Below are 16,499 nucleotides of genomic sequence, written 5' to 3'. Positions count from 1 at the left end.
GATTTAATACAGAGTTTGTTTCTGAGTCCTGTAGGCTTCTGCTCCTGTGGTTATTGGGGCATGTGGCTGGTCAGGCTGGACTTCACGTACTCCCTAGAGGGCAAACTAGACATCAGTTTTCTTCTCCAAACCTCCTGCCTCCTTCATTACACCAGGCGGGTACTGTGGGATTCCTCTCAGCGAAGGGAAGAGGCAAAAAGGCAGCCTAGGAATCCAGTCAGTAATATTGCGTAATACATGAAAAGCATCTTGAACGGGTAATAAACAGAGAATGGATATGAAGTGTTTAGTGAAGTTTGTAAAAGTAATCACATCGATGCATCATGAAGACCCTAGAAGTACCAGAGCTGAAATGCTAAAACTGAGAAAAGTGATGTTTCTGTAGATACTAACACAAATCACAGGAAGTGCTGATCTAAGAGTGTGCATATTACTCCAATTTAAAATTTTTTTTCATGTTCTCCATTTTTTTTCTCACAGTAAAGCTTTAGCTGAGATTTTTTGTGGTGACTGGGAATTTGATTATTTGAAACAAATCACCTGTGCTTCTTTAAACTAGGATTCCAATCAGTACGTGCCCATAAAAAGGTCTGATTAAAAACAAACAAAAAAGGATGCTGAACAAAAGCTTTGATTCAGCAAGATTTTGAATACTCTGGCTCAGTTCCATGTCACACAAACACAAGCAGAGGTTTAATTGTATTACTTAACATAGATAGAATTGCTCATGTGTATAAAGTGTTTTGTGCTTAATTTTGTTAGTGCCAGCTGCTTGGCACTTATTGGGGTTAAGACCTTTGATCTTGTTCCTTTTAAAATAGGTGTTAGTTCAAAATCATGAAAAGCATCAGTTTTCAGGAAAAGCAAGGAGAGATATTAGGTGTCTTCAATATGAAATAGAAATATTATATGCAAATAGAATGAAAGAGAGCAAGCCAGGTTTTGTTGCTTATGAATTATCTATATTGAAACGAGGTCTCTTTGAGGGTACCAGGCTGGTATTTTTTATATTTATTTATTTACGGAGTTTGTATAGGAAATTTCTTTATTTCTGAAACAACAGAAGCATTTTCATCAAACTGATTTTTTAGCAACTCAGTATGTTCATCTGAAAGTTGAGGCATTTGATTGAAAGACAAAGAAAGGTTGGGTGAATTCAAGTTAGATGTTGAAAAGATTCACACAGGTAATGTATAAATGATTAAAAGAACAAACATCTCAGTGGCATCTAGTTTAAAACAAACACATTTGATGTCTCAGCTGTTTATTCTGTATCAAATAATGCTACTGCACCAGCAGAAAAATCATAATCATAAACCATGAGAATAAAAAATATTGGGTTTAAAGCTTTCAACATGTGTGAGCATAAAGTACTGAAAATGCTTTTAGAACATAAAATTATAGGCAAAGAGTAGAGAAATAAAAATATTTGAAAAGTTAATTTTTTAACTTTTTCTCAGCAAATTATCGATGAGAAAGCTGATGTCACTGAGTATATAGAATGTCATTAATAATTATCAATTACATATTTCTTAGAAGCTATGCTACTAATTAACTTATAAAATCAATGTTCTGCAAATTTGCCACTTGGTGGTGCCAGATTGATTTATAAATCACAGATGTGAGCTGAGACAAGCTGTTGAAGTTTTTTCTGAGGCACGTACACTAAGAGACACATACATTTTCTTGGAAAACTGAGTTTGTGACAGCAGTGGTGCAGCTGTACTCGGCAGCACTTCTAGCAACCATTCCTGAAGCCCCGTATCTGGAGTATCTCTCTGTCCCTCCAGTGCAAGAGAGAGTGAATGTGTAGCAAAGCTGCATCTGTGAGAACAGAGTTTCTAGCACATTTCTTCCATACCACGCACCTGGCAAAAAATAGTTTGGATCCAGTGATATTCCAGACATGGTGCAGAATATGGCTTTGGAGTTTCTGGAGGCAGCTGCAGGTGTGGTGCTTGCAGTATTATTTTTGTAGGTGTTGATTGAAGTAGTTCCTGTACAGTTGTGGTTTTAACACTGCCAGAATTTCCACAGGTTTATCAGTGAGCTCTATATTCTTGAATTGAAGAGTGATGATTATCCTAAATGTAAATCTAAAAAAAAGACTCGTGATTAAATTGACCTTCCTCCCTCTCTCAGCTGCAGGGGAGCTCTTCAGAAAGCTTGAAGTTTCTGTTTTATTAAAAAATGTCTTAATTTGTCACAGTGTTTCAGTGTTACCAGTGTTTAGCATTGAAGAATATTTACATCAGACTTAACAACTTCTTTTTTTATTTTTTTTCTCTCTCTCAATACTACAGTCCCAAAAGAATTGGTGGAGCTTCACTTGAAACTGATGAGAAAGATTGGGAAGTCTGTCACAGCAGACAGATGGGAAAAATACTTGATCAAGGTACAATATGCATGTTGTATTATTCTGCAGTGCTGGAATATGGTTGTGATGAACAGTTTTGTGAGCAAGCCCTAGTATAAGCTACGGGAGCCTTGGGTTGTGCCAGCACCAACACGTATACATCAGATCCCAGCTTAATTTGCAGTCTGCCTAGGCTTGTGGGAAAAAGGTCTCTGAAAATAGGCACCATCTTCTCTATGTGAGAGTGTCCACCCTCATAATTGGTAGGAAAATATTTTCTTGAGTATTAAGACCCTAAATGAAGAAGATTTAGTAGCCTGCAAATGGGTTAAATTGAGGAGAGATTTATACAGTAGCAGTTCATTGTATATCACTTGTCTGAATATGATTTAATTACTGTGATTTGCCTGATATTTATGCAGGAACCATACAGAGGTCTTGTAGCGTGTGTTAATAGTAAAAGATAGTATTACAATGATTTATATCTGCATGCTCAGAATGGCACAGCTAAGATTAAAATGTAATTATGCATCAGTAAAAATGGAGCATTCCATTGTTTTACATAATTCTGTCTTGGTATTTTAATTGCAGCTGTGTCTTTGTTGACACTTTATATACAAATAGTTTCCAGTTTAAATAATTTATACTGCTTCAAAAAATAAAAATATATGGATAGTCAAAATTTATAGGTTACTATTTCCCCTCTGGATATGTTCCATGTGTCTTTTAATTCACAGAATTGTAATCTTGTTACTGTCTGTAAAGCTGTGATCACATCTTGCTTAGAAATACAGCATCAGGATAATAGCAACCATACAAATAATGGCACTTGGAAAATACAGCTGCAGGTCTCCCCTTTAAATGCATACAGAGGTATGAATTTATCTTGAGGTTTGTGTACACTTTAAGGGGATGGTGTTTTTAGGGCTGGGAATGTGTTGAGGAATAACCTGCTAAAGGGCCTTTGTTAATTATGACATGTTAGCCAACTGTAAAGCATTGATGCTAATCTTTAAAAAAATAGTAATGTAATAATTTATGTAACTTATGTTTACTTTGTGTATTACCAACTCCTGTGGTTACTGAATTGTGGTAAATTCTTTAATAAACCCGAAAAACATTGCAGCAAACTGAGAAAACCCAACTCTGACTTGTGAACTTATGTACCCCACTGAAGCCACTTACCAGTTGTGTGATAAGCAGAAAGCAGGGCGAGAAAATAAGTGTGAGAGGGTAGTTTGGAAAATCTTCTTCAAAGCAGTTTGTAAATTCTTCTTCAGGGAAGCAGTAAGGAAACCATCCCTCCCACCCCTGTTAAGACCAAGTAAGTGTTAATAAATTCTACTTCATTTAACAGTCTCCAGAGCTAACTTGAAGCTTATTCTGGCCAGTGGTTCAAAGGAACCTTGAAGAACAAAGGCATTTGAATATAACTAATTAGAAAGGTATGCTAATACTGTCCCCAGTTCAAAGGAGTATGATTAGTTTAGAAAAGCAAGGAAGAGTATTGGGAAATGCCTCAAAAGCCAGGAAAAACTGAAAAGGTGTGGAACCACTGAGAGCATTTTTCCTTGATGCCTGCAGTGTTCCACATATTATTGATGACACTCCAAGAGGCAAAGTTGACCTGTTTTTCCTTTGTTAGAAACTACTGATGTGTTACTTTAATAAAACAGGGCTTGATATATTCTAGATGTTCTTATTTAGGCAGAAACTTTAGTGGAGGGCATTCAGACTTACATGCTCTTAATACTTAGGCATGTATATATTATTACATTTTGTTTATATACCAACTAACTATAAAATATGCTTCACGTGACTGTTGTGCATATAAAGAGTATCATAAAAATTGTCTCTGAGCTGTGGCTGGTATTTTGACAGATAGATATATTTTGGGATAGGAAGCGAACATGGTAGTTGAGAGTTGTTTGCCTTCCTTCTTTTGGTGATGAACCACCCAAGTTGGATCCACCAGCATGTGCACTAGTCTTTTATGGAATAAAATGGCTGTAGGTGTATGTGAGTCTGACTTTCCTCCTCTGCACCAGGAATGTGTTGTGATAATGTATGGCTAAGGTAAAGAAATGCCTGGACCTAAGCATTCCAACAGCTAAGAGGAAGCGTCCAGCTTAGCTGATTTTGAGAAACATGTAGTGAGATCACATTTCACTGTCTCCTGACAAAGTGTTTTACTTAGCCATTGTCAAACATAACTTACATTTTAATACATAGATTTCTCTGCACTGGTCCATCTGAAACCTTCGTCCCAAAACCAGCACATTCTGAACACATTTCTGATTGTTAGAATTCAGGTGTTTGTAGTCCCGCTCAAGGAGACTCCTCTGTCAAGGAGACTCCTCTTTCATGTTCCTGTTTTCCTTGTTTAAAGTGAACATTTGGCATGGTAATAGTGTTGGATGCCATCATAGCTTCTTTGGAATTATTTGAGAGAGTTGTTTCAGCATTTCTTGCAGGGTGGGAAGGCACTGACCATTCTTAGGAGGCAGAATCCAGGAGTTCCTGCAAGCAGCAGCTTTTTGATCAGTGTGAAGCATCCTTTCTGGGAAGACAGGGATTAAGATTTCAACAGAGCCTGGATCAATGACATGTGTAGTTCAGGGTTGTGACAGCATTTGTCAGGAGAAAGCACAATTATCTGGTTTTTAATTGTTGAAATGTAGTCATTTCAGTTTGAACAGATGCTTCATCAGCTCTGATGTCTCTAAGCTTTTGCTTTGACAGTTGTACACTCTGTAGCACATGAAGCTTCTCATTATTGCTCTCATACTTAATGACTAAGTAATGAACAGCAACTGGCATATGCCCTGAGCAAGGGTTTTGATATTCAATTTCCCAGTGTTCTTCATATTACATGGTTGAAAAGGAGAGAGAAAGTAGAATAGCTTCATTTTGTGAGTGAGCAGCGATTGTCTCCTGCTGTGAGCTTTGGCTTGCCATCAGAGAAGTCCCTGTGTAATATTCCTTAACCTCAAAGCAGGAAAAATTGCTCTTCAGCAGGATCCCTTGGGACCAGAGTGCTCTTTACTGTTTCCTGTAGGTCACAGCTTAAAATCGAAGTATGCTTTATGGTGTGGCTGAGCTGACCTAACTGCAGGCTTACCATTGTGCCACCTGAGAAATGGTGTCAGTACTAAGGGTAGTGGAGTGTTGGTAGTGTGGCTGTGGGGACAGGGGAGGGGCCGCAGCCCCTTTGCTTGGTTGGAGCCCAGGTGGAATTTTATGTTATGAATCAGTTAATTTGTACTTTTGGTGGATGAAATTTAGGATTATTTTTGCTGCTGTTTCCAGAGAAAGCTGCATTCAGATGTGATTGGCAGGTTTCTAAGTAGCTTGGTAACTGTATCTTATGGTTAATAATAATTTGTTGATTGGGAGACTGCACTGTTCTGGTTGAATCCAGCCTTGCAGACTGAAGGGCAGCAGCACCTCATGCACTGATTTAACAGTTGTGATTCAGCAGTGGCACTTCAAAATAATTCCAACTGGCAGTATAGCTGTGATCAGTTTTTGCCTCCTCATGGATATTTCCACTGGAATAGCCTCACTGACTGGAGGCAATTCCAGTGGAAATACTGGAGATCCCACCATGTGTCTTCAATTGATGAGCAGCTTGTCTCTTCATGAGAGTTAAGCACATCTGAGTTGTTTAGGAGGAGAGGGAATTTCTTCTTTACCTTTATTATTTGAGCTCATGCTGATTCAATCTTGTTTCGCCTCTACTGCTGCATTTTCTGGTGATAGGATTTTTTCCCCGTATTGGTGTGGTTGAATTTATTTGCTTTAAATAAATTGAAATTGGCTATATTTAAAATATTTTAAAATATTTGTCAAGCAGCTTGAAACTGAAGATATTTTGTAAAGAGTAATAATTCCAAAGTGTGGGGCAAGTAGAAGTTGTGTTTGTTATCTGCAGTACAGTTGAAGGACTTAGAGGGCTCCAGGAGACCCTGGAAACTTGTCTGCTAAGTGCTGGAAGGAGATATAATTGTCATGTCTGCTTGAGAGAATTTATATTCTAAATAGACAGAAATAGAAAAATGTGAGATATGTGCACAGCAAAGGCAATAATACCTTCCCATTTCAGAATCATGCTACCTAATTTAGGATGCTTAGAGAATGTGGTGGTGATCAGGGCCTCGATGATCTCTTCCATAAAAATTCAACAGTCCTTGCTAACGTGCCTCAGTTTTACTTTTTGTTTTTTCTGTAAGACTTTCTGACTGCAATCTCAAAGAGATCATGTATAATTAATTATTGTAGTAAGGTACTACTAATAAAGAAGTTTGAAGTTGCTTTTTTCTCCTAACCTTAGATATCTGCTTATTTAATTTGTAACAGATATGTCAAGAATTCAACAGCACTTGGGCTTGGGAGATGGAAAAAAAAGGATACCTTGAAATGAGTGTTGAATGCAAACTGGGGATTCTGAAGGTACACATTCATCAACTAAGGTTCTAAATTACTGCTTTCTCACTCACTTTAAGCTCTTGCAAATTTAGCTTGACTGAACCATAAGTGCATATATTAAATATAAAGCTGATCTTGGAACATTCATTGTAGTGGTTTGGGCCCAAACTGCATGTAACACTTTGTTTGCATATTTTCCACACATTTGTATGAAAATAGTCTCATGCTTACTGCTTTGTCAAGAGTTCTTTGCCTGTGCATTACACACTTTGAAATGTGTTTGTTACATTGCTGAATTGCAAAGGCAAAATGGGACTTCATCTTTTGTGGTCTTTACAGAATTGTCAGGGTTGGTTCCAAGTTATGTATGGGTTCTATTGTGGAATAAGATAATTTGTACTATGTAATAAAAATGGAGAATAAGTTTTCTAAGCCACTCAGGTTAAAAAAACCCAAAACCAACCCAAACCCTTGTCTCTGATTTAAAAACAGCATGATCTGGAAAAAACTTACAGCTGCAGCTGATACACATCGAATAGAGAGAGGCCTAAAAACAAGTTCCAAATCATGCTGAAATTAAATGATCTGATTTTCTTATTTCGGTTTATATTTTTTGTATCTTACCACTCCTTTTACTTTTTCAGTATCTTTGTGAATGTCAGTTTGATGACAATCTAAAGTTTAAGAATATAATTAATGAGGAGGATGCTGATGCCATGCGTCTGCAGCCCATTGGTCGGGACAAGGATGGCCTCATGTACTGGTATCAGCTGGATCAGGAGCATAATGTCAGGATGTACATAGAAGAACAGGATGACCAGGATGGATCCACATGGAAGTGCATTGTTAGGTATTAATTTTTTTTTATTTCATGGGGTTTTTAGCTGTTTGTGACTCAGGCTCAGAAATGTATTTAAGTAAATCTTCATTTCTCATACAGTAGGATTCATGACAGTGTGATTTTCTGCATTGACATCTATGTTGTAGTGAAAAATTGTGTACAGAAGTAGCTCACAGATTTGTTGGTAGCAACCATCGCATAATTTGTTTCCTGCTGGTTCAAGCAACAATGAATATATAGAAAATGTAGCAAGAGAAGACTATCTTGAGGAAGATGGCTCTATATTCCTTACTGGCCAGCTAAATGCCTTAGAAAATAGAATACTCTTGCTTCTTTAACTTCAGCTTTGTTAGGAAAGCTACAAGTGGACAGATTTGTTCTTGGGGAAGTTATACTGCAATTACTCCTGTTGGAAGGAAGCCAGAAGAGGCCAAGGAGATGCTTGGAGGGCTTGAGCGTCTCTCCTGTTGAAGACAGGCTGAGAGATTTGGGATTTTCCAGCCAGGAGAAGAAAAGGATCCAGGAAGAACTCAAAGCCCTTTCTAGTACCTAAAGGGGCTCAGGAAAAGAGGAGAGGGATTTGTTAGAGAGGTGTATTGTGACAGGACAAGGGGGAATGGCCTCAAACTAACAGAGGGTAGATCTAGTACAGAAAAGTTCTGTGAGAGTAGTGAGGCAGCAGCACAGGTTGCTCAAAGAAGCTGTGGCTGCCCCATTGCAGGAAGTCTTCAAGGCCAGATTTGATAAGGCTTTGAGCAACTTGGTCTTGTAGATGTCTCTGCCCATGGCAGGGAAGTTGGAACAGGTTGGTCTTTGAAGGCCCCTTCCAACCCCAACTATCTGCAGGTTCTTTACACTGCCATGACTTCAATACCTGAGGGAGTCATGCAGAAGTATTTAAACTACTATCAATGGGCCATAAAATTATAACCATTACTACAAGTTGCATGTATACAGCTGTTGTGGGGGAATAAGGTAAATGTATCCAGACAAACAGATTAAGAGCTGATCCATGCATCATCCATCTCTTCCATGCATTATAGACTCCAAAATTCATTGCTGAAAGAAGAAGAAACCAGCATTCTGCTGGGAGGGTTCTAACACTCCACACTCACAACAGAAAACCACAGTAATACATTAAGAAATCTGAAATTTTTTAAAACTCGTGAGACTCCAATATTGTGATTGTTGCAGGCTTCCTTTCTTTCTGTAAACCTGGGAAAAACAAATTGCTGAACATTGACTTTGAAAAACAGATGTGAGAGCCTTATTATTCTAGTCCATTAAGAAAGCAATGACTGTTCCATCATGGCTCAAATTCTTTATCAATTAAGGTGGGTTTTTTTGATAGTTGGATGTGCAGTTTAAATAAGGAGCTACGGTGCACTGAGATTCACTCTCAGGCAGATGTGCGCCAGTGATTTTGCTGTTATAACTTGAGTTAGTGATTTTCTAGACAACTTGGTGTTTGTTGCATGTGCTTAGGATAAGCACTTGCAAAAAGTATCTAAATTATTTTGCTGTTTGCTTTTGCAAATTTCACTCAAATGATATGGTTGCTTCTTTGTTGCATGAGCAGAGAGCTGTAGTTTGTTCACTGTGAGAGAAAAAAAGAAATAGTAAAGATTAATCAGTGATGGTTAACGAGAGGGTAATAAATAACAGAATAATAGTAGCAGCTTCAATCCAGACCCAACAGGAATTGAGCTGAGATGGATAAGTAGATAAGATCCTTCCAAAACCAATATTTTTATTTTGGTATGGATAAATTGAAAGGTTTCTGATTGCAAAGATGCAGGCACTGGTGGGACAAGCATTTCAGTATATAACTGTATAAGGTGTTTAGGGTTATTAATTTAAGCAGATAATGTTTATTTACTCTTTATGAATCCCTTTGGGGTAGGTAAGTGACTTATCAGACTGTATTTTTCTCTTCTAGGAGCCGCAATGAGCTTGCTGAGACCCTTGAGCTCTTGAAAGCGCAAATTGATCCTGCTCTGTTGAAAAACAACAATTCTCAGCAGGAGAATTCATCACGTGAAAGTCCAAGCATAGAAGATGAAGACACCAAAAAGGGTGAAGAAGCAGCTACACAAGGTTTTCTGACTTCTTTTATAAAAGTTTAATTGTTTTACTGTGGCAATTTTAGAATTTTCAGCCTCACAAAAAGTTACTGCGTTAGATTAGGACTTAAAAAAAGTAAATCAAGTAAATACTGAATTCTTTGAAATTCTGAATATATTTGGAGTTTTTTCAAAACTTATTTACAGGAAGAGAGCTGTGTAAAAAATGTTTTCTTAGTAACTTTTTTTGCTGTACATTTTGTATAATATTGTAAATGCTCATTATTGTATGTTTTTGTGGAGCATTGAACTGCTGCCAAACTTCTCCTGTTTTAGCAACATTGAAATTTGAAAAAGAAAATAAATCTGCTTGTGCAATGCCATGATTGAAATCAAGACTGTATTGGGTGTGGTGTTTATTCTTGCTTTTGAGTTAGAATCACAAAAATATAGGTTATTTCCTCAAATGTTTCACAATTGTCACAGTATTTCAAGAAAATATGAGCTTAAGTTAAAACAATTTAAAATGCTAAGACATTGTTGAAGTGAGGCTGTCCTTATCTGCCTCCACTATATTGTTGTTATTAAAATCACAGAATTATTTAGGTTGGAAAAGATTGCCAAGATAAAGCCAAAAACCTTTTTCCTTCCTTATTATCATGTTATTGCATGTATTTAATATCTTTCCTGACTTGTTGGTTTGTGCATTTGTTTTGCTAAGTATCAATCAGCCTGAAGTATTTGACTTTTTAAGAATCTGGTCTTCTTTCAGGTCATGAAAAACTAGAAGCTTGTTATCCCAAGTAATTTTACTCCAGTTTTACTGCCTGGTCTTATTATTTTGTTAAAATGCAGGAAAATATTTTTACAATCAGAAACAAAATTTAAGTATTCCAGTGTGTTAGTAGATGTTTCTGCAAATGTGTTGAAGTTAGGCTTGTCTTGGTTTTGAGTATCAGAAGGAATTACTATTCTATTCTTCTTTGCAACAAGCAGTGTAGAACAGAAGAAATAATATTTAGGTAAAATTGGAGTTGTTGTGGAAGTACTAAGAGCTGATTGTAGAATTGACAGTAAATTGTGACAAAACCCAGCAGAATTATCTTTCAGTCTAAGGCATTTCCAGTACCTAACTCTGTATGTAAGTATCAACACAACCTGCATAGTTACCAACGCTGCAGAATTAATTCCATGTACTGATTGTGTTTTTTGTCTCAGTCAAGCCAACTTAAATCATCTGATTGAGACCCCTTCTTCAGATATGATTTTGCTTTATGTTGAATTCAGGAGCAGCCATCTGAAAACGTTTCAAATGCCCCCACTGTAGATAATTCCCCAAATCTTGTGGCACACTCATCTGGCTCAGTACTTGCATTAGGCTCTGTATTGGTGTAAAATCACCTCTAGGCACTATCTGCAAAATCATAGAATAGATTGGGTTGGAAGGCATCTTTAGAGGCTGTCTGCTCCAACCTACTTGTACTAAGCAGAGACATCTTCTACTTGGATTGGTTTGTGCAGAGCCCCATTCAGCCTGACCTTCAACACTTCCAGGGATGGAGCAGCCACAACTTTGCTGGATAACCTGTGCCTTACCACCCTCACAGTGAAGAATTTTTTCCAAATATCTAATCTAAATCTCCCTTCTCTTAGTTTAAAGCCCTTCCCCCTTGTCCTGTCACTCCATGCCCTTGTCAAAAGTCTTGTAAAATGCCTTTAAGAAGTGGGAGATGCTATAAGGTCTTTCCAGATGTTTCTCCAGGCTGTCTCTCAGCCTGTCTCCATTGCAGAGGTGCTCCAGCCCTCTGAGCATGTTCATGGCCTCATTCCTACAGGTCCATGTCCCATGTATGTAATGAATAATGAAATTATTTACATTTACGGTGATTTTGAGTGCTGTCAGTGTGTTCACAGAACATTCTTTAGAGCCTTTCAGTTGAGAAACTGTAGTATTTCCTCCTTGTAGTCCAGGATTGCGCTGAAAGCGCCTCTAAGATATAGGGAAAACATGATGAAAGATATGACACTTGTTGGCTTTGGCCGTTTTCCATGTACCATTAAATTAGTACATGCAAATACATGGTAACCTAACCCAATGCTTACATGTTTACTGGCCTTACTGATTGACTCTAGTAGTGTTAGGAGAGCTTGTGCATTGACTGAGTCATTTTGTGTATATGTGAAAGGTTTTGTGATTAGTTCAGGAAGTTAAACTATAGAACATCTGCTGATTTTTGGTATAGAGAGGTTTTGGGATCCTGGTGATCAGTAGTGAAGTTTGGGAGAAAGCTGTAGGTAATGGAAAGAAATGGCTGAGCAAAGTTTAGACAGACAGAAATAAAGGCAAAGTGGAAGAATTTGGACACAGAGAAAAGACCTCATTCTCACTGTTACAGACAGATATCTTTGCTGAGGCAGTTACAGGGGCTCTGAGTGGGGATCACTTCTATGAAGGGTGAAAAACTAGCCTTGAGCCTTCAAAATGTGCATCTCTAAAGCACCTTACCACTTCTGGAGCCTTAGGCATGCATCTTTACTGTACTGATACTGAGATTTGTCTGGATACATGCCTTATATTTGAAAACAGAAGACCTGTGAATTCCTCCTCACTGTTCTTTTCTAAAACACTTAATTTCATTGATGTAATTGGTAGCTGTCATGTCCTTTCCCCTGTATATTTTTAACCACTTTTGGAAGCTCTCATCAGGCAAAAAAACTACATTAGCTCAGTTGGAGAGGGTTGAGGTAAAAGGGAAAAAAAAATCTTTTCGTTTGCAGTTGTGGCATGCTGCAGAAGCATCTTCTGGGTGGCAGGAGCTGCTTTTCTGTTATATACAGTGCTATTGTATTTGCCTTTTCTAATTACTTCTATTTCAGGTTGACACAAAATTCTTGGTAAAATACAAAAACCTGAAGTATCAAGAGGCAGTGGTAAAAATAAATAACAAGCTGAAGTGCATAGTGATAAAATAGCTGTATGGTTTATTGTAAATGTTGGAACTGTACTTCAAGCCCTAATGAGTTAGCAAAGTGGAATAACCTGATTCTTTAAGCTCTGCAGGTTTCCTGGGATATGCTGCCATTCATTGCCTGTTTTAAAAACAGCAGATGAAGTGAGCGTAGAATATGGTCAGCATGTAGGAGACGTAGTCATTGCCTGGAGAACCTGGATGAATTTTGCCATAAGCCATAATGCTAGATGTCTTTTCTCTGAACTGTTGGAGTGCAATAGTTAAGTGTATCTTGAAATAAAAACATGTACAAACAGGGGACTCATTTCTCTGGGGGATTTCTTGTGAACACCGAGGAATCTTACACCCTGTTCTGCTTTTTGAAGTAGTCCAGAGATTCAAGTGAGATTTCATGCTTCTGCCTAGGTTTTATGTATCCTCTAGAAGTATTGTGGTAATACTGAAGAAGGGACTGAGATGTGTGTTGAAAGAAGGATAAATCTAGAGTTGTTTCTGGCTTCTGAAATTTAGGTTTATCTTGATATATAACTAGACTGAGCAGTGGTTCTATAGCAAAAAATTGTCAGCCCACTTACTTAATGACAGCGTTAGACAAGCCAGATTTCTACCAATTCAGTGAGAGAAGAGTCCTTTATGTGAGACTTAGGCTGTTGGGTTTTTTAGGTATGCCTCTGTTTTGATGAAGTTCTCTGTAATCCTATACGTCCCTTGGTTGTTTCTTAACTGTTTTTCTCTGTCAACAGAAAATCAATTGAAAATCAAAGAAGAAAAAGAGGAGGTAGAAGAACAGTCAGTGGAATTGGAAAGCCTTCCTCCTCCTGTGGTCAAAGAAGATGAAAATGCACTTAAAATTGAGAAAGTGGAAGAAAAAGAAATTATAAAACTGCCAGTAATAGTGAAATTAGAAAAACCTTCAGAACACAATGAAGAAAAGGAAACTGTCAAGGAAGAAAGTGACTCCTTTAAGGAAAATGTCAAGCCTGTTAAAGTAGAGGTGAAGGAAAACAAAACAGAACCCAAAGACCTAAAAGAAGTGAAAAGCTGTATGGACAAAATTGCAGTTCATGAGCCAGAGAGGTTAGAATTTTGTGTTAATGTCAAAACTCCACAAGAAATTGTGGAGAAATCTGTGGAAGAAAGCGAAAAACTTAAAAATGACCAACAGGCAAAAATACCACTTAAAAAGCGAGAGATTAAACTGACAGATGACTATGACAGTCCTATCAAAGGGCCTCTCTGTAAATGTGTTACTCCAACAAAGGATGTCTTGAAGGAAGAAGGGAAACCAGAAGAAGAAGCTTTTAAGAGAGTCCCTACCATTACTGCTCTATGTCCTGATGGGAAAGTGCTAGTAAATGGAGAGGTTAGCTGTGAAAAAATAACCCCGAGTGTTATACAAAATAGTAAGTCAGAGCACTCTGCTAATGCTGTGGAAGACAGCACCTCATTAAAAGAGAAAAATGGAAAAAGCGGGGAAAAAGTATCAGACTCTGTAAATTCTGTTAGCAAAATTATAAAAACATGTGAGATTGAGAAAAACACTGTAACTGTGCTGAAAGAGATCGGAGCTGTGGTCTCTGAGGTTTCTAATCAGAAAGTGCCTTCACAGGAGGAATCTAGTCCTGTGGAAAAAGAATCCCTTGACAGTACAACTACTGAGACGGCAGCAGAAGAGGCTTCAAACTCTGAAGACTGTGCCAAAACAACTGAAGAGAAACAAGCCACTGATCTCAAAAACGACAGCATGTCACCACCCAAAGAATGTTCAGAGAAGCTAGAGATGTCCCCAAATGAATCTGCTCCTGCAGAACTGCCTAAGCTTGCACTGGCTGATGAAGAGACTTTGAAAAGTAAAGATGAGCCTGAGGAGAAAAATGACTCTCCAAAAGCTGCTGAGATACCTCCTGCATCCACTTCACCTGTTACAGTAGAGAAACCTATTCTGGAAAAGGAAGACTCCGATAATAAAATGCCTCTACCTGAGGAGAGCAAAGTAGAAGAAAAATCCAGCCCAGAAAAACAAGAGGAAGAGCCAGAAACTGCCAAAACAGAGCCAGATAGGTTAGATGATGCCCATGCATCTAATCTAGAGGACTCCTCAGAGAGTAAAAAGGAATCTCCAGTACCTAAAAGCAAATTTAAATATAAGCTAGTTTCTGAAGAAGAAACCTGTGCAACAGAAAATAAAGAAATAACTTCTGAAAGACAAAAAGAAGGAATTAAATTAACGATCAGGATCTCTAGTCGGAAGAGAAAGACAGAAACACCGCCAGAAGAGGTCAGCATTGGCCGCACATTAAGGCGGTCGCCAAGAATATCCAAGCCTACTCCAAAAGTTGTGGAAACTCGGGATCAGAAGCCTGAGAAGAAGCGGCCTGAAGAGGAAGAGGAGAAACCTGCAGCAGCACAAAAACCAGAACGAAAAGAAGATGCAAAAAAACAAGAGAAGGAGACAAATTCTAAAGTTAACAAGGTAAATACACTTTTATTACTTGGGAGTGAAGAAAACCCCCAATCTTATTTATAAGGAAACTCTACTCTTACATGGGAATACTGAGCATTATGTTCCTTTGGTCAGCTTTTGCAAGAAACTAGCTTTGCAATCCAGTTAGTGAACTCAATTTAAAAATGCCTCCTAAGAGAGTGCTAATATCTGTTGACTTTTTATAAACTTTGACAGTTTATAAAATCTGTCACTTAAACCAACCTAGGTAGACTAAATCAACCTGAGTGAATTCTTCTAAAAAATGGCATGATCATATGTGAGTCTGTGTGGCTGAATAGAGACTTGTAACCCCTTTGGATTTACTAGACGGATACTTGTTGGTGTCTGGTTGGTCAGAGTGGTCATAAGCTAAAAAGGAACCAACAAATGGGAAAGAATAAAAATATTATGACTTCTGCTTCTAAGTGAAGCTAAAGGTATTGATGTGGTGAATTCATGATATAATTTAGCTTTTCTCACATATGTGATACACATTTTAATGTGGGTGCAGGATTTTGTTTCATATTAACTTCTGTTTATGCAGAAGAGATTTTTAAAAGTACATTATGCAAATATACCATAGAAATGTATGTGCTTCTGAGACAGTGTATTTATAAATAACCCTTTATTAATTTATCTTCTGTTTTCTGTGGCTATGCAGCACAAAACAAAAGAGGAATGATGACTTTGTATTTTTTAAGTGCACTTTTTAAAATCAACTTGTAAAATCCTATTAATTTTCCACTGCAGTGTATTTTTGACTGATGTAGTTTTACCAAAGCATTCACTCATTTAGAATGTGAAAGAAAGTTTCTTTCACATACTGGTGTGTTGGATAACCTTAACAAAATGAACAAACAGTTGACAACTATACTGAAAAATGCTGTCACATGCACTGAGAAATGAAAACCACAATTTTCATTTGAAAATTTTAATTAAAAAAGAAAACATCAGAAAGTAAGAGTGATTGTAAGTCCTGAAAGTTATTAGAATTTTGAAGTTCTGTTGGTACAGGTGTTTTAACTGTTCTAACTTAATTTCTATTTGTGAAAGAGCAAGAGATCTAAAGATGTTTGATTTTCTAAAATAATTATCATAGAGGAAGAAGTTTGAGGCTGTTAAGTTTCTGTCATTTAAAAATGATAAAGAATTCCAGGATCTTTAATAGCTTACTTTATATCTTGCAGTTCCTATTCTTTTTAAAAATTGATCTTATTTTCAAATCAGACCTGATTTGAAGTTGTGATGCTGTATGGTGAATCCATAGCCTGTAATGGATTTGAAATACCTTTGTTCCTAAAGCTTAAGGAATAGTAAAATCTCTAAACAGGTAGAAACTGATGTTAAGAACCTG

At 37.5% G+C, this 16,499-nt stretch overlaps 1 protein-coding gene across 2 annotated transcripts in view; it reads left to right on the top strand.

Annotated features, from left to right (window-relative positions):
* Nucleotides 1-16,499, top strand: part of RSF1 (remodeling and spacing factor 1) — a 58,358-nt gene that overhangs the window by 22,337 nt on the left and 19,522 nt on the right. The window contains exons 2-6 of one of the 2 annotated variants that reach the window (XM_021533974.2): nt 2,304-2,395; nt 6,716-6,808; nt 7,429-7,634; nt 9,565-9,722; nt 13,404-15,133. In XM_021533974.2, coding sequence (XP_021389649.2) covers nt 2,304-2,395; nt 6,716-6,808; nt 7,429-7,634; nt 9,565-9,722; nt 13,404-15,133 — 2,279 coding nt within the window. Of the gene's footprint in view, nt 1-2,303; nt 2,396-3,060; nt 3,230-6,715; nt 6,809-7,428; nt 7,635-9,564; nt 9,723-13,403; nt 15,134-16,499 lie in introns of those variants that run through there. The other variant, XM_021533973.2, reaches the window with a different exon arrangement.

The sequence above is a fragment of the Lonchura striata genome, chromosome 2, assembly GCF_046129695.1.
Source record: "Lonchura striata isolate bLonStr1 chromosome 2, bLonStr1.mat, whole genome shotgun sequence".
Lineage (NCBI taxonomy): Eukaryota > Metazoa > Chordata > Aves > Passeriformes > Estrildidae > Lonchura > Lonchura striata.
Note: the sequence above shows the minus strand (reverse complement) of the source record. Positions and strands in the feature narration are given on the sequence as shown.